Source organism: Schistocerca serialis, chromosome 2, assembly GCF_023864345.2.
Source record: "Schistocerca serialis cubense isolate TAMUIC-IGC-003099 chromosome 2, iqSchSeri2.2, whole genome shotgun sequence".
NCBI lineage: Eukaryota > Metazoa > Arthropoda > Insecta > Orthoptera > Acrididae > Schistocerca > Schistocerca serialis.
In genome coordinates this window covers 478,462,741-478,484,534 of record NC_064639.1, presented here as the reverse complement: position 1 = coordinate 478,484,534, position 21,794 = coordinate 478,462,741, and the positions used below count along the sequence as shown (strand labels likewise).

Genomic DNA, 21,794 nt, shown 5'->3' with positions numbered 1-21,794 from the left:
GAACCTCCGCCGGGACCAGCCGCGCAGTCCATGACTGCAGCGCCCCAGACCGCTCGGCTAATCCCGCGCGGCGTGCCGGCCTGAGACACGAAACCGAATCTCTGCCAGGCAGAACAGCCCCCGCGTTCGAATCCTGCACGGGTAGGCAGTTTTAAAGTGTCATTGCAAAGTAGTACTGGATTCATTGCGCTGTGTGTGGAGCAACGGGGATTACTTTCGTTTCATGTAAACTTCAGGAAACATTGGTACATTTTTATAGCTTCATGCTTTTATGCTTGGAAGCGATCGTGTTCGAAGAAGGATAGAGCTAGTAGCAACAGGTTTGTCCGACTCAGGGGAGAACGTAACAGAACGGCTGCAACACATGAACTCGCCTAATACAGAAAATATACATACGAAGTTCCAAGAAGTCTTCTGGTAGAATCTTCTGTAACTCGCTCTGTATTGTCCCTGTAGGGATCATGAACATAAAATCGGATTACACACCGAGCGAGTTCCTTCAGCTGTTCTCACCCTTCAGTGCGACTCGCATTCGGGAGGACGACGGTTTAAACCCAAGTCCGGCCGTCCTGATTTAGGTTTTCCGTGATTTCCCTAAATCGCTTCAGGCAAATGCTGGGATGATTCCTTTAAAATGGCCCGGCCAGCGGACTTCCTTCTCCATCCTTCCCGATGACCTCGCTATTTGGTCCCTTTCCCCAAATCAACCAACCAACCTGCAGTGCGAAGATTGGCTTAATGCGACTCATTCACAGCAGTCTGTCCATTGTAATCCCCTTCACCTGTGCATAACTGCTGTAACATACCTGTTAAATGTATTCAAGCATTGTTCTCCCTCTGCAATTCCCCCTTCCCCACCCCCCCCCCCTCCCCCACGTACACACACACACACTCTTCCCTCCATCACTAAATTGACAATTGTTTGATGCCCAAGGATGTGTCCTATCAACCGATCCCTACGTTTAATAAGTTTCACATGAATGTCTGTTCTCCTTATCAGCAGTCATCCGATCCAGTCATGTAATCTTTAGCATTCTTGTATACCAACATATTTCAAAAGCTTATATGAATTGTTTCATCACCCCCTTTCACTTCCGTACAAGGCTACGCTTCACACATATACTTTCAGGAAAAGCTTCCTAGAATTTAAATGCATGTTCACTGCTGACACAGTTCTTTTTTTTCTAATGTGCTTTCTTGCTATTGGCAGTCTACACATTATATTCTTTTTACTTAGCCCCACAGTCAGTTATATTGCTGCCCAAGTAGCAAATTTTAACATCTAGTATTAGTGTTTCATTTCCCCATCCAATTCTCTCAGCATTGCCTGATTTAATTCGCTTGCATTTCGTTTCCTTATTTTACTTTGTTGGTGTTCAGCTTATAACCTCTTTTCAATGCACTATCCGTTCCGTTCAACTATTTTTTTTCTTCTTTTTTTCGCCGTCTTTGGCAGAACTGCAATACCGTCGGCAGACCTCAAAGTTTTAATTTCTTCTTCCTGAATTCAAATCCGTTCCCACATTTCTCCTTAATTTCTTCTCTGCTTGCTCAATGAATAGGTTCAATAACACCGGGGACAGCCTACAACGCTGTCTCACTTCTCAACTACTGCCTCTTTAATATCAAACTAATAATGAACGCGCGTTAACGTTAAGCAGTTGCTAAATCTAGAAGCCATTGGCTTGAGATGAACACTTCGCTTGCACTGCATTAAACGCCTGCTGCACGTTGTTTGGACAACTCACGTCATTGCTGCGCGGATAGCGCACGTGAAACCTCGCTGCTTGTACTACAGCTCTGTTCAACTCCGGCGCTGCGTTCCTGTAATTTGCATTGGGCGGCTTGTTATTCATGTATAATCTAGGACCTGACACTCGTCTCTCTGTTTAATTATCTTGCTGCTGGGGAGAAGCTAATGGACGGCCGGTTCTAGAAAATTTATCACGCCCCCAGCCGCGTCGAAATTGCCGCAAAGCATTCGCAGATACTTCCACGAGCTGACAACGTGTTCCGACCAGACGTGACTGAAATACTGCATTCAGCAGGAACGGCCTGTCTGCTCTGTTCTCCGTGCAGCCCCAGCCACGGAGAACAAGTTTACCACTTACGATTCCTTGTTCTGACCTCAAGTCATGGAAATGAAAGGCATCGCGGTTACTACTCCTTATTTATAAATAAATCATTTGTGGCTTTGTGACAATGTGGGCCAATTCAGGCTACAAACTCATAGTTTTTAGGATATTTTTTTCTGACTCTTACGTATTCTGAAAATTGATACGTGTAATATGATGTCAATAATGCATTTGCTCTGAAAGCAATAAATCTTGACAAGGTTAAACCCCAATCAATATGTGATAAATATTAAGGCGGTTGTGTACGAAAGTAGGCAATAGTAATTTTGAAATAAGAAACTTAGAACTTCCAGGCAACAGGCAACTAGAACGCTGCCATAAATGATGTGCAACTGTCGCCTTGAGGCCAAGCCGTCTTATGCCATACTGAGCCCCTGCTGGCTACCACCTACAGTTTCGTATCGATCACTGGTCTAGATGGACTGTGCGGTTGGTCCCGGCGGAGGTTCGAGTCCTACCTCGGGCATGGGTGTGTGTGTTTGTCCTTAGGATAATTTAGGTTAAGTAGTGTGTAAGCTTAGGGAATGATGACCTTAGCATAAGATTTCACACACATTTGAACATTTTTGAACTGGTCTAGAATGTCGTGATGGCGAATTCAGGTTTCGGATTTCAGAGTTTCTAGCATTCATATTTCTTTCAGTTTGGCACTAGAATCTTTGTATAATATGCACGGAGCAAAAGATCGGATTTTATTTTATTTTTTTTAATTTCTTGAGTTATATAACTCTTTGCTACTGAACTTGGGTAAACACATGAAGTAAAAACCTATTTTTACCAACGCCGACAAATGACTGAGCACATCTAATAGTTTACTATAGAAAACACTTGGTTGGTTCTCTAAGGGCAATATGTCTCTGAGATATAGCATCGTTATTAGATCTAACTCCAACAGACTTTTCTACGGGACTTTGCGAAGAGTTTGGTCTATTCGGATCCTGTAGAGAAAACGTAAGATCTCATGTGCTATTGCTCAACTGTTTTCAAAATTGCCAGAAACTTTTGATCGCAGGACTGTCACCTCTCGACAGGCGTAATTTCTGTGTGAAAGAAGTGTACCGAACCATTACTGTTTTAACACTGTGCCTGGCACGGATTTTACATGTGAACTACAGGCTGATAACACCAATTGTAACACCAACAACTGAAGTGGAAAATCTCCTCTGCAGATAGGACGGCACATTAATTTGATGTAACTAAAAGATCACCTAGTATAATTTTAGGAAGATTTAGCAATATTTTTACTTTCCTTCGTGCAACTGTCATGTGTATGTCACAAGACAGATGCTCGTTAATTTTACTTCTTACTATGATTTTCTCGTAATACCGTAATATAAATGATGTATTCGTCATATTTCTTGCTAGTGAGTAGTTCTAAAGTTTTAGTAAACTTCTTCACGTCTAAGAGTGCTTTCTTACCAGTTGTCTTGAATAACAACTGCACAACTCTTCATTTATACTTTCTTAATGATGAAAGAATACAAAATGCGCTGCATTTCTTTGCATCAGACTAGTTATTGTCGTCGATTAGTAACCATAGGGGTAAACATGTGAAAATAATTTCAGTCATTCATCGTTAGTTGCAATATTTTCTCATCAGTTACAGTCCGCTGCATCCATTACCATAAATTTTGAGACACAATATTGCAGTACTTTCTAACGGCAGGCGCTGTCACTTTTCATCGATTTACAGAAACGATGCATCTTTTCTGTATTGTAGTCACTACGAAAGATTCAGCCTTATTAAAACAAACAAACAAAATCTTTAGTGCTTTACAGAAGTTGTTTGAGGATCATGTACATGTAATTTACCCTCAAAAGATGTGAAGAAATAAAATGTCGGTTTCCTTAATATTCCAATTCACACTATCCTCGATTTCTGGCCCCCGTGAGCCTTTGGTCGATACTTCCAGAGCTTGGTATGAACAGTTTGCTGTAAAACTGAAACGAAAAATTAGTATGGATGTTCAACATTGACGTGTTCCAAAGAAAATCATTCTTTGTTTGTACACACTGAGACGATTGGTACAAGAATGACAAAAATTTTTAGCAGAGCGTGGTTTCGATCCACGGACCTCTGGGTTATGGGCCCAGCACGCTTCCACTGCGCCACTCTGCTTCCTGACGACCAGCTCTTGATACATTACTTATACCGTAGAAGTGGCTGATGCAGTCTTTCCGGTTTTGCGTGACTTTCCGGTGCGTCACGCAGCAGCAGCACGGAGTATACGGCCTGTGCGACGAAGTACGCACCGCGCCGCTGCTAAGGCTAGCAGCGCATACGTTTATTTTTATGACGGGTCGCTCGATACGATCGATAAACGTGAGGAACGTAGATTGAGGCGGAGTGCAGTATCATGATACAGCGTGTACCTGCGTGTAACAGCAGAGAGCAGCTGAACACGGCTGCAAGCAACAACCCTTTCACACTGACGAGAATGCTGGAGAGGGACCATTAGCAGCATGCTGCATCACAGTGGCCGTGACTGGCCTCTTTTCTTACACGTTTAATAGGCAAATATGACTCGTGACGAGTAATTATAAGGAAAATACAAATAAGTTATCATACGAAAATTACAGAAGTTTTTTTCCATTTAGAAATAGTTCTACGCTGTTCTCCACATGGGTGTTTTTTGCCTGAAAATCAAATCGATCATTAATTCTCCTACAGTTTAAATGGAAGAAACGTTCTAAACCTGAACCATCTTCAGTTTAAGTACCCGAGCCGACACTCATTAAGACAACCTTGGACGATCTACTATTCTCGAATCAACAAAATCTTAACACAAGTTGAGAAGTGTCACTCGGTGTTCTCTTCGGGTAAGTTTATTGGCAAGTAGGACAGAACGGCTCTTTGAAGCGTGGAGAATGCTGGAAATAGAGGTGTTTTGCAACAGGAACTACATTCGTCAAACGTGCAATTGTTATTGCAGTGTGCAGTGTAAAATAGTCTGCCACTTATTTTTTCCATATAAGACTCCAGGTGGCGTAATGTTTAATGTACTGACAGGTCCAGTTCGAGAACATTTTTCCAGACAAGCGAGACACCATTTACCGCCCGGGAATCCCACCTGCCCTCCCCCGTATAAATTCACTCCTGTCTGTATTTGCAACTATTTTTGATGATACACGCTGTATAAAAATTTTGCTCTTGTGCGTCTCTGGCGCCCCTCTCAACTAAGCTCCCTCAGTCGGTTGCTTGTCGCGTTTGGGCCTTAAGCGAGCCCTGGCTGGTGGTATAGTATTCGGATGGAGCAGAAATCAAGGCTCCTTCTAGCCAGGTACTCGTAGTTAGCGGACAGTGAGAGTGGGCTAGGGAAAGAAAATGCTACGTGATTACTCTGCAATTCGTAATAAAGTGCCTGGCAGAAGGTTCAATGAACCACCTTCAAGCTGTCTCTCTACCGTTCCACTCTCGAACGGCACGCGGGAAAAACAAGGACTTAAATTTTTCTGTGCGAGCCCTGATTTCTCTTATGTTATTGTGATGATCATTTCTCCCTATGTAGGTGCGTACAAACAGAATGTTTTCGCAATCGGAAGACAAAACTGGTGATTGAAATTCCATGAGAAGATCCCGTCGCAACGAAAAACGCCTTTGTTTTAATGGCTCAAATGGCTCTGAGCACTATGGGACTCAACTTCTGAGGTCATTAGTCCCCTAGAACTTAGAACTAGATAAACCTAACTAACCTAAGGACATCACACACATCCATGCCCGAGGCAGGATTCGAACCTGCGACCGTAGTAGTCACGCGGTTCCAGACTGCAGCGCCTAGAACCGCATGGTTGTTTTAATGACTGCCACTCCAATTCACGTATAATATCTGTGGCACTATCTCCACCATTTCGCGATAATACAAATAGCCGCCTTTCTTTGAACTTTTTCGATGTCATCCGTCAGTCCCACTTGAGGCAGATCCCACATCACACAGCAATACTCCAGAATAGGGCGGAAAAGCGTGGTGCAGTGGTGTAAGCAGTCTCTTTAGTAGACCTGTTGCACTTTCTAAGTGTTATGCAAATGAATCGCAGTCTTTGGTTTGCTCTACGTGATCGTTCCAATTTAGGTTATTTGTAATTGTAATCCCTAAGTATTTAGTTGAATTTACAACCTGCAGATTTGTGTGTCTTATCGTGTAATCGAAATTTAGCTGATTTCTTTTAGTACTCACGTGAATAACTTCACACTTTTCTTTATTCAGGGTCAATTGCCTCTTTTCGCACCATACAGATTTCTTATCTAAATCGTTTTGCAATTCGTTTTGGTCATCTGATGACTTAACAAAATGGTAAATGACAGCATCATCTACGAACAATCTAAGACGGCTTCTCAGCTTGTCTCCTACGTCATTAATATAGATCAGGAACAATAGAGGGCCTATAACACTTCTTTGGGGAACACCGGATATTACTTCTGTTTTCCTCGATGACTTGCATTAATGTGGTGTTTACAGGTAATCTCGGTGTAACAGCATGCGTTCTCAGAAATGATAAGTTCACAAAGGTACGTGTATCACATTGGAACAGCCGAAATAAAATGTTCAAACGTACCTACGTTTTGTATTTTAACTTAAAAATCCTACCTGTTACCAACTGTTCTTCTAAAATTGTGAGCCATATGTTTGTGACTATTACAGCGCCATCCATCACAAAGCGAAAAAAGTGGTCCAACTAAAACATTCATATTTCTTTACGTATCACACGAATAAGTAATAAAAACTGGAGGTTCCTATTTTAAAAAATGCAGTTGATATCCGTTTGACCTATGGCAGCGCCATCTAGCGGGCCAACCATAGCGCCACCTGGTTTCCCCCTTCAAGCTAGACGAGTTTCGTTCTTTGTAGTTTTTTCGTTTGATGCTTATTTCGTGAGATATTTGGCCCGGTCACTATCAATGGACCAATCTGTCTATCTCTCAATTTCTGTCGATACTATCTCTTTGAAATCATTTCACAACTTTTCTACGCTTACATGACCACATCAGAAGGAGTGAAGACTGTCTCTTAAAGAGGCGTTAAGAGCATTGTTATCAGCGCCAGCAATGGATTCTCTGCTGTGTACAGAATTCCTCTGCTGCATTGTGATTAATGAGCAATTATATTTTCTATCTTTCCACCGGGTCGTCTGGAAGTTCACTGCCGCCATCGTCTGCGGTACCTCGGCGAACATCCCCAGGGTTTGCTGTATCTCTGCAAATAATCCGGTGCAGACCAGCAGCATGTCAGATTATAAAAACAGTCCGGCGAGTTACTCAGACACTTTGAGTAGCTTCCGGTTCAGGTTCTACTCGTTAAATCTGGCGGTCGCAGAGACCCCGCCCCAAAGATACCATCTTTTCTTTGAGGACCTTTGTCCAACAGTCAGTTGTGTGCCATCATCTTTGACACCGACTTCAAATATTCGAATATCGTACTTAAACCTGTTCAGGGAATACATAAATTCACTATGAATTAATTTTCAGTTTATTGCATCTTCCATCGGCACCAAAATAAGTAGGTTTTCCAGACTCTCCTACCTACCATTACGAAAGACAGCCACCATTCCTGAACATTAGAAATACAACCCGTTGTCGGTAGGTTGCTTGTTTTGTCGTCTGTGTTCCAGCTTACATCTTCCGTGCGCTAATACTGCCCATCTTCCTCTGACGTTCCTGTCGATTAGCATATTCGACACGTTCAGACTAAAAGGATGCCGTGTAGGGACTGTATATCACGTTACAACATCAGATAAAATGTTGCGAAACTCCTATCCTGGAGCGTAAATAATTGCTGAGTTAGTATACGAGAAGTAACGACAGTTAAATTTTTGCACTGCCATCAAAGCGCTCGAGGTAACGCGCACAGACTAAGAATTGGGGTCTTCGTTGCGAATGGGCGGCGCTGCTTAATTGTATGCGCGCTGCTGTCCGTGACGGGGAATTCCATCCGAGTCCTTGCAGCTCTTCCCACACGTTAAGTGGCCGACGATAGAGGTCCTGCATACTGACAAGGGCTCCATGTTGGGAGAGCGCCTATATGGTCCTATAACAAAAAGCTAAATTACGTGGCGTAACAGGAGTATGATCCTCGTAAAATGTTTCTCTGTGCTAAACGATTTCCCTCTGCGAAATGGAGACCCGTTCTCATGTGAAGAGTGCACTTGCAATGTTCCATTTCTAAAGCGACGTGTGGACATGAAACCAATTCAAAAGCAGGCTGCTCGATTTCGTGTCGGTAGGTTCGATCAGTATGGGAGTTCTACGGAAATGCTACTTCAACTCAAATGGGAATCGCTGGAGGAAAGATGGAGTTGGGTTTCTCTCAGGACGATCCTACTGCCGTCAATATACATCTCGCGTAAGGGCCGCGAAGATAAGATACGATAAATCATGGCTCATCCGGAAGCATACAGACACGTCTTTCCTCCCTCGCTCCATTTACGAGTATAAAGGGAAAGGGAATGACTAGTTGTGGTAAGAGGTATTCTCTGCCATGCACTTGCAGAGTGTGTATGTAGATGTGTGTATGTAGATAGGATTTCTGTTTGATGTGATGAATGGTATTTAGCTCTATATGTGGAAAAACGTGACTTACTGCAGATGAGTAGGAGAAACAACCCTGTAGTGCCTACAAAATTCCAGTCCCCTAATGATCAAGTATGCTATTAGTGGTGAGCTACCTGACAAAGTCACGTCGATAAAATATCTCTGCATCATCTTACAAAGCGACGTGAAACCAAACGAGCTCGTAACATCGGCTGTAAGGAAGTCGAACTGTCGTCATTGATGTATTGGGAGAATTCTAGGAAAGTGCAGCTCATCTATATAGGTGACTGTGTACAGAACACTTTTGGGACGCTTTCTTGAGTACTGTTCGAGTCTTTGAGATCCCTACCAGGTCGGATTCAAGACCATCGAAGTAATTCAGAGCTACATTTCTTACCAATAGGTGCGATCAGTCTGCCAAGCGCTGTTGGCAAACGGCATGCGCTCAGCCCTTGTGAGGCAAACTGAGGAGCTGCTTGATTGAGAAGTAGCGGCTCCGGTCTCGGAAACTGACATACAGCCGGGAGAGCGGTGTGCTGACCACATGCCCCTCCATATCCGCATTCAGTGACGCCTGTGGGCTGAGGATGACACGGTGGCCCGTTCGGGCGGAGTTCAGTTCTTTTAGGTGCGATCAGCACGCGGGTATTATTGAAATGCTCCGTGAATTCACACGGGAGTCCCTAGACGGAAGAAGACGGGTGAATTCTTTTTAGAACTGTCAATTTTATTTCGTTCTTCCTTAAATTTCAGTTTCAAATTAACCTCGTAATAATAATTCTAACATAAATGAATGCATAATAAACATATACCTGAAGTAGTGAGGAACTGAAATCCGGAATGGCATTTCGATTTGCATTTATTCAGAAAAAAGTTACAAACTTGCTCAGAATGGCGGCAATCGTTAAAAATTACGTAAGGTTTCACATGTACTCATTTTCCTCGTGGGCGCGCAGCGGTACACTGACAAGCGTTTTACGTCAGTTGGAGCTGAGGCAGTGCGTTAAACCTCAGTTAGCAAAATATGTGGTCTGTTCCCTGCTTCACAGCACGTTGTCCTCTGCCTCCGCTGCTCCCTGTAATTGGCAACGGCCCATTACTTATGGTCGGAAGCTCACTGAAGTGCAGCAACTCCGAGGTCATAAAAACCCGCGGCTCAGCTGCCTTAAAGCCCATTCCGTTTGCGTGCATCTGGAACAACGACCGCAGATGCCGACTTGTAGGTAGTCTCAGTTCGACTGTTCATTACTTTCAGTAGAACTTCGTAGTGTCTCTCGCACACAGGCGTCACCGTTTTTATACGCCGTGAACGACTATATCGCGCCTTAGCTGTACACTGACAGCGCCAGCGAAGGGGTAAGAAATCACCGAACCGAACCCTTTTTTCACCTGGATCATGATCTCATGGTTTCAGTGCTCTTTCTCTAGAATTAGATGGTCTAATCATGCGTTCTCTACCGAGTACAGTACTAGTTTTAATTTGGTTTAAACAATTAGGATTTCGTGTCTCAATTGGTAAAGATGCAACCTTTATAGGATCACTTTAATGGCCGTGTGTCTGTTTGTCTGTCTGTCCGACTGTTGAAAACTCTTTTTCTCAAGGAACAGGTAAACGTATTAAGATAAAATTTATGCAATGTAGTGAGTTTATGGTCTCTTGGTGGTGTAAAAAACTGACTCTTCAATGCAATAAAAAGATATGACGGTTTATGTCACATATTTAGATACTCGCAAATTCACTCTTCAAGACCGATAGCGTACTTCCCGTTGCCCCAGAGTCATGAAATTTGACAGGATGTAAGGTTTTACAGTACAAGTAAAGAAAAAAAATCCGAAAACTGTTAATCTGTAATTATATCACATGAAAAAAAATTATTTTTGGTCATGTTATCGGATTGCTTGTCTGTCTGCCTTTAAAACACATGTTTCTAAGAAACGGGAGGACGTATTAAAGTTGAAATTTATGCAACGTTCTATGATATATCGCCCCTTGCCTGTGTAGAAAATGTATACTCCTTCGTCAACGCAATCAAAAAATACAGTCATTTGCGTCACATGTTTTGCTACCTTGCCAGTATAGATGTCGATAACAGTGAAAAATCGATGAATTCTCGGTTCTCGGGATGGATGACTATCTACATACTTAATTAAATTTCTGCGGATCCGTCGATGCATGAGTCCTACTCGCACTTACGCTGATCTTTTTATGTAAATGCTATTAATTCTGGATAAGGTGTCTATCAATGTACCCTGCTAATCTCTGTATTGCTGAAAAGTCACTGAAGCCTGCTTTCAGCTAATATTTCTGACTGCTACCACAATGTATCTGATTGTTAATCTTTAAAATGGTTTTAAATGTAACGACTACCCACTTCCCTAATTTCCTCAGTAATCAGGGATCCCCAGCAAGTAGATTCGTAGACGATGCTTTCCACGGTTAGTATTGAATACCAAGTTAATTTAAATCCCAGCAGCGTGTTGATTTTGCCTCCCGTTTAGACCGGAACAAACTCTTTATAAACTCCTATCTGCCAGAGGCTGTTGACTGTGGGAGGGAGGTGCAAATAACCTGAAACTGACAATGGCAACAAATTAAAGAATTTTAAAAGTAATTTTGGCTGCTTGTATTCCCCATCAACAATCTTTAAATCTATTTTAATTTTAGTAGATATAACAACCGTATTTCATATAAGTCCAGACATGTTTGAGAACCTTTGTGCCATTGTGAGTGGGCATTCTTTATTTAAAAGTGTAAACTGTGAACATGTTTTAAGTGACATACTGGGAAAAAAGGTTTTTTATGTTGTTGTCATTTCCTTAGTTGTTTTGCATTAATCGGCTACATGTGACAGTATGCACACTACTGGATACTTAGAGCTTGTCATCCGCAAATTAAGCTTTCGAAAATCCTGTTTGATCTGCATTCCCATAAGATATTGAGAAACACAGCCGTGCACTACATATACTAGATCTATTTTTTTTTTTTCAAGGCCGAGTTGGTCGCAAAATTAAAACCACAGTGAAGATGCGATGACGCTTGGTGCATGTGTGTTGCGCAATGTCTCTGGTATGCACATCGATTGTCTCACGTCGGATTTGCAGTGCTGTGCTCGCAGTGATGCATAGAACAATAAAGTTGACAGTTGATGGTTGGAGAGACGACACCACAGTTACAGGTAGTCTTCGTAAATCAGTTTTTGGCCACTGATGCATCGTATATATGGTTCGTGATAACCCCTTCAGCATCAACTAAGGCTTGAAGATGGTGCTTTGAAGCGCCAAAACCGGTAACTACACAATAAATGACATCAAAAAGAGGGCTACAGGTGTTTCATTTTCTGACAATGAAGCCTCCCGCCAAGTGTGAAGTGGGTGCTGTCATTCCATTTCTTCATGCTGATGGATTCCGCCACAGAATGCAATTCTCATGCATGACAGCAAAGTGCCGTGGTGCAGGAACTTTGAAGCCGTAAGTGCAGAAGCTCATTATGCAGGCGGTCAGGGAACGAAGTGAGTGTCAACTGGTGGTCTTGTTCAGCGAGTGGATCAAGCGATTCGAGAATATCGGCTACGAAAGGCACTTCATAACAAGCGAAGAGGAATGTCATCAGGCATTGTCCTCGTTCGTGACAACGCTAGGCCGCTCACTGCAGTTGTGACAAAGACGCCCATGCAGCGTTTCAATGGCAAGTATTTGATCACCCACCACAAAGTCCGCCTTTGGCCTCCCTATGATTTCGATCCCTTGCTGAGAGGACAACGTTGTGCCACAGACGACGATGTGCAGACCAGCTTGGAGAATTGACGGAAAGCCGAGCAGCTGCCTTTTATGACGACGGTACTTGGAAGTTCGTACAACGCTACGACGCATGTGTAAGTCGGAGCGGCGATTACGTAGAGAAAGTAGCTGGAAGTGTAGGTAAATGTTGCAAATAAAACAGTTTTTGTTTTTACTGTGGTTTTCCTTTCGCGACCGATTGAGCCTTAAAAAGCAATATATCCCTCGTATTTTGCAGAATTTCGTTCATGAACAACACTGTTAAGCTTCACCAAAACCTAGTATTAATGTTGCTGTTATGTTTACAGTCATAGTTGGCGTTCACTTGCTCTCGCGTCAGTCGTCAGTTTCGCTGGCGATTTCAACATTGTTTACTTTCTCACTCCCTTCGTGTGTGTGTGTGTGTGTGTGTGTGTGTGTGTGTGTGTGTGTGTGTGTGTGTGTGTGTGTGTGAGTGAGTGTGTGCGTGTGTGGCAGTAAGTGGCTTTTTTTCTGTAAAGAGTTCCTTTAGTGTATTGTTTGCATAACAGGCGGAACTTATATACCGTAATTTCATCTTTAAACACGGCCCCTGCGAGAGCATCAAAACCAAATATGCACATTTTAGTTTTATTTTACGTCACCTGCAATAAAACTGGTAATTTTATAAAATCAGTTCCTTTTTTTAAACTTTAACTTTGATTTTTTTCTATTTTAGAGTTGGTTGTCACGTATAAAACTCACTGCATATACAGTGAAGAGCCAAAGAAACTGTTACACCTGCCTAATATCGTATAGGGTCCCCGCGAACACGCAGAAGTGCCGTAACAGGACGTGGTATGGACTCGACTAACGTCTGAAGTAGTGCTGGAGGGAATCGACACTATGAATCCTGCAGGGCTATCCATAAACCCGCAAGAGTACAAGGGTTTGGAGACCTCTTCTGAACAGTATGTTGCAAGGCATCTCACATATGCTCAATAATGTTCATGTCTGGGGAGTTTGATGATCGGCGGAAGTGTTTAAACTCAGAAGAGTGTTTCTGGAGCCACTCTGTAGCAATTCTCGACGTGTGGGGCGTCGCATTCTCCTACTGAAATCGCCCAACTTCGTCGGATGCACAATGAACATGAATGGATGCAGGTGACCAGACAGGATGCTTACGTAGGTGCCACCTGTCAGAGTCGTGTCAGGGGCTCCATAACTGCACATGCTCCACACCATTACAGAGCCTACACCAGCTTGAACAGTCTCCTGCTGGCATGCAGGGTCCATGGAATCATAAGATTGTCTCCACACCCGTACACCTCCATCGGCTCGATACAATTTGAAGGGAGACTCGTCCGAGCAGGTAACATATTTCCAGTCATCAACAGTCCAATATCGGTGTTGACGGGCCCAGGTGAGGCGTAAAGCTTTGTGTCGTGCAGTCATCAAGGGCTCACGAGTAGGTCTTCGGCTCCGAAAGCCCATATCGATGACTTGTCGTTGAATGATTCACACTCTGACACTTGTTGATGGCCCAGCATTGAAATCTGCAGCAACTTGCGGAAGAGGTACACTTCTGTCACGTTGAACGATTCTCTTAAGTCGTCGTTGGTCCAATTCTTGCAGGATCTTCTTCCGGCCGCAGCGAACGCGGAGATTTGACGTTTTACCGGATTCCTGATATTGACGGTACGTTCGTGAAATACGAAAAAATCCCCACTTCATGGCTGCCTCGGAGATGCTGTGTCTCATCTCTCATGCGCTGACTGTAACACCACGTTCAAACTCACTGAAATACACATCTGGAAATGGAAAAAAGAACACATTGACACCGGTGTGTCAGACCCACCATACTTGCTCCGGACACTGCGAGAGGGCTGTACAAGCAATGATCACACGCACGGCACAGCGGACACACCAGGAACCGCGGTGTTGGCCGTCGAATGGCGCTAGCTGCGCAGCATTTGTGCACCGCCGCCGTCAGTGTCAGCCAGTTTGCCGTGGCATACGGAGCTCCATCGCAGTCTTTAACACTGGTAGCATGCCGCGACAGCGTGGACGTGAACCGTATGTGCAGTTGACGGACTTTGAGCGAGGGCGTATAGTGGGCATGCGGGAGGCCGGGTGGACGTACCGTCGAATTGCTCAACACGTGGGGCGTGAGGTCTCCACAGTACATCGATGTTGTCGCCAGTGGTCGGCGGAAGGTGCACGTGCCCGTCGACCTGGGACCGGACCGCAGCGACGCACGGATGCACGCCAAGACCGTAGGATCCTACGCAGTTCCGTAGGGGACCGCACCGCCACTTCCCAGCAAATTAGGGACACTGTTGCTCCTGGGGTATCGGCGAGGACCATTCGCAACCGTCTCCACGAAGCTGCCCGCCTCCAGTGGTGTCGCGACAGGCGTGAATGGAGGGACGAATGGAGACGTGTCGTCTTCAGCGATGAGAGTCGCTTCTGCCTTGGTGCCAATGATGGTCGTATGCGTGTTTGGCACCGTGCAGGTGAGCGCCACAATCAGGACTGCATACGACCGAGGCACACAGGGCCAACACCCGGCATCATGGTGTGGGGAGCGATCTCCTACACTGGCCGTACACCACTGGTGATCGTCGAGGGGACACTGAATAGTGCACGGTACATCCACACCGTCATCGAACCCATCGTTCTACCATTCCTAGACCGGCAAGGGAACTTGCTGTTCCAACAGGACAATGCACGTCCGCATGTATCCCGTGCCACCCAACGTGGTCTAGAAGGTGTAAGTCAACTACCCTGGCCAGCAAGATTTCCGGATCTGTCCCCCATTGAGCATGTTTGGGACTGGATGAAGCGTCGTCTCACGCGGTCTGCACGTCCAGCACGAACGCTGGTCCAACTGAGGCGCCAGGTGGAAATGGCATGGCAAGCCGTTCCACAGGACTACATCCAGCATCTCTACGATCGTCTCCATGGGAGAATAGCAGCCTGCATTGCTGCGAAAGGTGGATATACACTGTACTAGTGCCGACATTGTGCATGCTCTGTTGCCTGTGTCTATGTGCCTGTGGTTCTGTCAGTGTGTACATGTGATGTATCTGACCCCAGGAATGTGTCAATAAAGTTTCCCCTTCCTGGGACAATGAATTCACGGTGTTCTTATTTCAATTTCCAGGAGTGTATTTATAACGTGGCATTATAGCAGCAGTAACTGATCTAACAACTGCGCCAGACACTTGTTGTCTTATCTAGGCGTTGCTGACCTCAGCACACTATTCTGTCTGTTTACATGTCTGTATATTTGAATACGCTTGCCTATACCAGTTTCTTTGGCGCTTCAGTGTAAAACAATTTTGGTTTTCACTGTGGTTTCCATTTCGTGACCGATCGGGCTTTAGGAAGCAATACATCCCTCATATTTTGCGGAATTTAGTTCGTAAATAAGACTTTTCAATTTCACCAAAATCTAGTGTTAATGTTGCTGATGTGTATTCAAAATGTTCAAATGTGTGTGAAATCTTAGGGGACGTAACTGCTAAGGTCATCAATCCCTAAGCTTACACATTACTTAACCTAAATCATGCTAAGGACGGTCGTGCGGTAGCGTTCTCGCTTCCCGCGCCCGGGTTCCCAGGTTCGATTCCCGGCGGGGTCAGGGATTTTTTCTTCCTCGTGATGACTGTACTTAGGTTAGTTAGGTTTAAGTAGTTCTAAGGGACTGATGACCATAGATGTTAAGTCCCATAGTGCTCAGAGCCATGCTAAGGACAAACACACACACCCATGCCCGAGGGAGGACTCGAACCTCCGCCGGGACCAGCCACACAGTCCATGACTGATATGTGTCCAGTCACAGTTGGCGTCGACTTGTTCTCGAGTTAGTTGTCAGTTTCGCTCCAGATTTCAATTTTGTCTACTTTCTCAGTCCTTTCGTCTCTCTCTCTCTCTCTCTCTCTCTCTCTCTCTCTCTCTGTGTGTGTGTGTGTGTGTGTGTGTGTGTGTGTGTGTGTGTGTTTAGCAGTTAGTGTCTTATTTTCAGTAAATTACCTTTAGTGTACTGTTTGCATGACAGTCGGAGCTTATATTCAATAATTTCATCCGTAAACACTGCCACTGCTAGAGCAGCAAAACCAAATGATGGATATTTTAATTTGCTTTGAAATAAATTATGATTTTATAAAATCAGTTTTTATTAAAATTTACTGTGATTATTTCCTAGTGAAGAGTTCGTTGTCACTTACAAAGCACACTGCATATCTTTGGAACAAATGAGGCTCTAGAACTGTGGCGATGACAAGCATTATGTGGACGAGCGCAGCTGACCTGTCCCGTTGTCCTCTCTGCCGCAGGGGCGGGTGCGGTGTCTGCGCGGCGCGGCCGCCTCTCGCCGTCGTTCCGCTGCCCGGCGGCCGGGCTGTTCGCGGCCCCCGGCGACTGCTCGTCGTTCGTGCGGTGCGCACCCCCGCGCCGCGCGGCCGCCGGCCCGCAGCTGCAGCTGCAGGCGGTGCAGTTCTGGTGCGCGCCCGGCGCCGCCTTTGACCCCGCCGCCGCCGCCTGCGTCTACGGCAGGGCCTGCCCCACGCCCGTCGCCGCGGCGCTGCGGTCGGACTCCGACGCCGAGAACGAGGTGGACCCCGGCAGGCCGGCCGCCGGCACGGAAGCCGCCGGATGCTCCTCCGAGGGTTTCTTCGCCAGGAGCGACAGCTGCACCAAGTTCTACCGCTGCGTCTCCTCTGGCGACGGCTTCGCCAGGTGAGCGACGCCAGTTTTGCCGGTGCTGTAATCTGGAGATAACTCCACGCCATTGTCCCGAAGCGTCAGTAGCTTCTAGATTTACGTGTGAATGCATACGTCACAAACCACTGTACAATGCCTGGCGCAGGATACTTTGTACCAAACGGAAATAAATACCCGCGGACATGTTGCTGCTCCGTTCCTCGGCTTCAAGAAGGCATACGATGCAGATCTGCAGTGTCACCTAACGAAGATAATACTAGCATACGGAATAACAGATAGTCATGGACTGTGCGGGTGATCCCGGCGGAGGGTCGAGTCCTCCCTCGGGCGTGGGTGAGTGTGTTTGTCCTTAGCATAATTTAGGTTAAGTAGTGTGTAAGCTTAGGAACTGATGGCCTTAGCAGTTGAGTCCCATAAGATTTCACACACATTTCAACATTTTTTAATAACAGAACAGCTTTTTGGTTCAATGTTTCAACGGAGCTTCGGAAATTTGTGGTAAGGACTGTTGAGGTCATCGGTCCCTAGGCTTACACACTACTTAATCTAACTTAAACTAACTCACGCTAAGGACAACACACACACACCCACGCCCGACAGGGGGAGCAGCGCGGACCGTGACAAAGCGCCTCAGACCGAGCTCGACGGAGCTGAAACAAGTTTCCCTATAATTACACAATGGGTCTTTGTTCGAATTTTCACAGCCAAATGAAGGGTTGGAAATAGACAATGACGTATCAAATTGACCAGTATAAGGTCTACTTTTGCAGAAAAATATTTAACTGCTGTAACTCACGTCTCCCTTCAGCCAAGAGCTGGACATCATACGCTGAAAGCCGGCCGATGGTTGCCGAGCAGTTCTAGGCGCTTCAGTCTGGAACCGCGCGACCGCTACAGTCGCAGGTTCGAATCGTGCCTCGGGCATGGATGTGTGTGATGTCGTTAGGTTAGTTAGGTTTAAGTAGTTCTAAGTTCTAGGGGATTGATGACCTCAGAGGTTAAGTCCCATAGTGCTCAAAGCCATTTTTGAACCATACGCTGAAAACAAAGTTTTTGAGCTGCGCCTGAAAGTCAGTTACTAAAATTCATTATTTGTCCCTGTATCCATGAGCTCTATCCGTATTTCCACGAAAACTTACACATCTGACAGGCAATAAATAACTTTCTTCTACAATCTTCTCTGTTCCGCAATATGTTGGAAAGCAGCCTGCGAGGTATTTTACAGGAAGACACGGCATTTTGTCTTATATTTTCTTCTTTATCAAACTGTTCATTCAACACTATTATCTCTAACGTTTTACCTTAACCTTTCACCAATAAAGTAAAGAAATATTAGTATTTACGTCCTGTCGTCTACGATGTCATTAGGGACGGAGCAAAAATTCGGATTGGCGAACCATCACAAAATAAGCCTTGAGCGATTTAGAGAAAGCACTTAAACCATAAATCTGGATGGCCGGGCGAAGATGTGAAAGTCTGGCTTCCGCCATGCGTAGTATGTCTCAGTCACTGAGTCATCTCTCGGGATTTGGCATTGTATGTAGTGATCCTCCGCTAGAAATATTGGGAATGTTGCCTAATGACAGACCGTGAAAGCATTCCGTACATGAAGTCTTTGCACAACAATAACTTGTACTATTAGACGACTGTCATTATAAATCGAACAAAGTTCGGCTAAACCTTCAGTATTTCCGTAAATTCATTTCTCTCTGTTAGACACGTTTCCTTTCACATAGGCTATACAAAAGTTTGATTCATATATTCGTTAGCTGGAAACACTCCAGATTTCAATGAGTCGAGACTCAGCGCGTTCAATACTGCTGTCTCAAATGGCTCTAAGCACTATGGGACTTGACATCTGAGGTCATCAGTCCCCTAGACTTAGAACTACTTAAACCTAACTAACCTAAGGACATCACACACATTCATGCCCGAGGCAGGATTCGAGCCTGCGACCGCAGCAGCAGCGCGATTCCGGACTGAAGCGCCTAGAACCGTTTGGCCACAGTGGCCGGCTACTGCTGTTTCTGACAAAACATTACCACTCTTGAAATTGGTTGATAAAGAATTCCCTTTCCAGTGTTATGTTTTGTATGCCGTTTCCTGAATGTTTGGCATACAGTTATATGGTGCGAGTTTAAGACTTTGTGAGCGTGTGTTGCTGCAGGACTGACACACAAAAAGTTAAACGCTTAGTACGAATAAATAATTCACAAGAGAAAATATCGTCATAATCACGGTCATACCCCTTATAAATTAGGCACACACACTTAACAATTTCCTTGATGATCCCATGCCCCTTTCTCTGTGGTTGTTACTTGAGGGAAAATCTTGGCAAGCTATGATTTTCCATTTGTAAGACGTATTGATGCCTTCGTTTCCTACAATTTACAATTTTATCACTGAAGGAAGTATCTTCATGTTTTTCTCAGAACGTGTAATTTCTGATGTTGTCCGGTCTAACGCAGCAGTGACGCACAAAAGTGAATTGCCCTGAATTTCTTTCCGGCTGTCTGTAATATTTTTCTAATCCCATTCTATTTTCCGTATGAAAATAAGAGTATGATAATAATAATTTCATATTTGTTTGTGTACATTTTCTCCGAAATAGAAAAAAGGGCAGCTTTAGTGAGTTGATTGATCAGCTGAACACATTTTCTATTTCAATAATTTTTTTTTGTAAGTATTAGACAGGGTCATTATGAAATACAACAGCAACCTTAAAACCGACGTTTCGAGTGTCTCCTCAGCGGTCCTGTTCAGGACGACTAAGTTGCTCAGTTTTGTCGCTGCAAAGGCAATAGAAAGGTAGGTTTTATAGTTGTTTTAGTGTTTTGTAATGCTCTTGTATAACATCCAAAAGGATTTTATTCATACTGGCGCTGGCCATGGGTGCCTACCCTGTTATACATTTTTGCGTGTTATTTCCAGATTGTCTGCAAGAAGAGAAGTCTTATTAGATGTGCGTCGACGTTGCTCTATACCTCAAAGTACATAATTCTTGGATTTCATATGTTAACATTCAGTAAAATATCCTACAGCTACAAAAATGAAATCGATAATGCAAAATTATAAATTAAAAATATTTAGCAGAGCGTGGTTTCGATCCACGGACCTCTGGGTTATGGGCCCAGCACGCTTCCACTGCGCCACTCTGCTCTGATACCTACGTGTGTTTAACAAAAGTAATAGATAGTGAAGTTGCTGATGCAAGAACCAGTATTGGTTAACAGTCCGGTATTGCGACACGAGATAACGGGGAGAGCGTAGCAAGCAGCAAGGTGGGTTCAGCGCAGCTCGCGACTGCAGCGCTACCACTTGACAAGCCGCGTAACGAAGTCTGTACATCAGCACAAAGTGAAACTAAAGCAGTTATTTACTCGAATTGTACTTACTTCTGCACAGATGCTGCAGCATGTTCACTTAAGGACATACTGGCCTTATTCATTAGTTATGCGGGAGTAAAATAAAATGCAAGGCCCATTCTAAAATAAGATGACAGTTACGATTAAATTAATAACATCACTGATCTGTGGCATGAATGATCTTATTTCTAAAGAAGTATGGAATCATCCTCAATATATGTCACTAGCACCCACTGTATTCACTGTGCAAATCCACCATAATACACTCTAAGACAAAAAAAGAAAGAAAGTGCGACGCACCAAGAAGGAGTTATCAGCATCGGAAGGAAATCAGTAGATGCGATGGACATGTACAGCCAAAAAACTGATTACAATTTCGGGAAAATTTGGATGATTCATCCAAGAGAAAGAACTTTAGAAACTGAGCAAATCAATAACGCGTTAGTCCAGCTCTGACCCTTATAGAAGCAGTTATCGGTTTGGTATTGACGGAGAGAGTTGTTGGATGTCCTCCTGGAGGGAAATTGTGCAAAATTCTGTCCAACTGGTGCGTTGGATCGAGAAAATTCCGAGATGGTTGGAGGGTCCCGGGCGTACTACTCCAAACGTTCTAAATTGGCGACAGATCCACCGACCTTGCTGGCCAATGCAGGGTTTGCCATGCGCATAGAAAAGCAGTACATATTCTCGTCGTGTGCGGACGGGCTTTATCTTACTGAAATGTAAGTTCAGGGTGGCTTGCCTTGAAGGGCAACAAAACGCGACGTAGAATCTCGGCGACGTACCGCGGTCCTGCAGCAGTGCGGCGGATGTCAACCAAATGGGTGCTACTATTAAAAGAAATGGCAACCCAGACCATCACTCCATGTTGGCGAGCCATAGGACAGCTTACCATAAAGATAAATCAGACGAATCGCGGGAGAAAGACTACTAAAGAGAAAATGAAGCCGACAATCTGAGAAAACATTACACCACGAGGAGCACTTCCCGAGATCAAAATGTGCCTTCATCAGTTTTTAATTACACGTTACACTTTCATAATATTCCTTGGATGTTGCTGTCGCTAAACCAGGCAAAGCTCTCCATTTTTGACCCAGGCGATGCTGTAATTTTATAGGCTGAATCAGCTTGATATTCTTCAGTTCTGGTAAACTGAAATACGCTGTTTCCTGGCGACCTCGTCATTGATGTAAGACGTTCGCAACTCGCCACGAAAGTCGATTTAGAAACATATTTGTAGCTCTCATAAAGAAAACGTTCCAACCATGCACAACTGTCAGCTTTTAGCCTCTGTCAGCGTTCAC

The 21,794-nt window shown here is 44.5% G+C and overlaps 1 protein-coding gene and 2 non-coding genes across 3 annotated transcripts in view; 1 reads left to right on the top strand and 2 right to left on the bottom strand.

Moving 5' to 3' along the window:
* The window catches only part of LOC126456102 (uncharacterized transmembrane protein DDB_G0289901-like), a 435,362-nt gene that overhangs the window by 354,328 nt on the left and 59,240 nt on the right, over positions 1 to 21,794 (top strand). The window contains exon 6 of the mRNA XM_050091858.1: positions 16,738 to 17,140. Within this exon, the coding sequence (XP_049947815.1) occupies positions 16,738 to 17,140 (403 nt within the window). The remainder of the gene's footprint in view (positions 1 to 16,737; positions 17,141 to 21,794) is intronic.
* Positions 4,183 to 4,254, bottom strand: Trnam-cau (transfer RNA methionine (anticodon CAU)). The gene has a single exon. It is a non-coding gene; the product is annotated as a tRNA-Met (tRNA).
* On the bottom strand, positions 20,213 to 20,284 carry Trnam-cau (transfer RNA methionine (anticodon CAU)). Its single transcript has one exon. It is a non-coding gene; the product is annotated as a tRNA-Met (tRNA).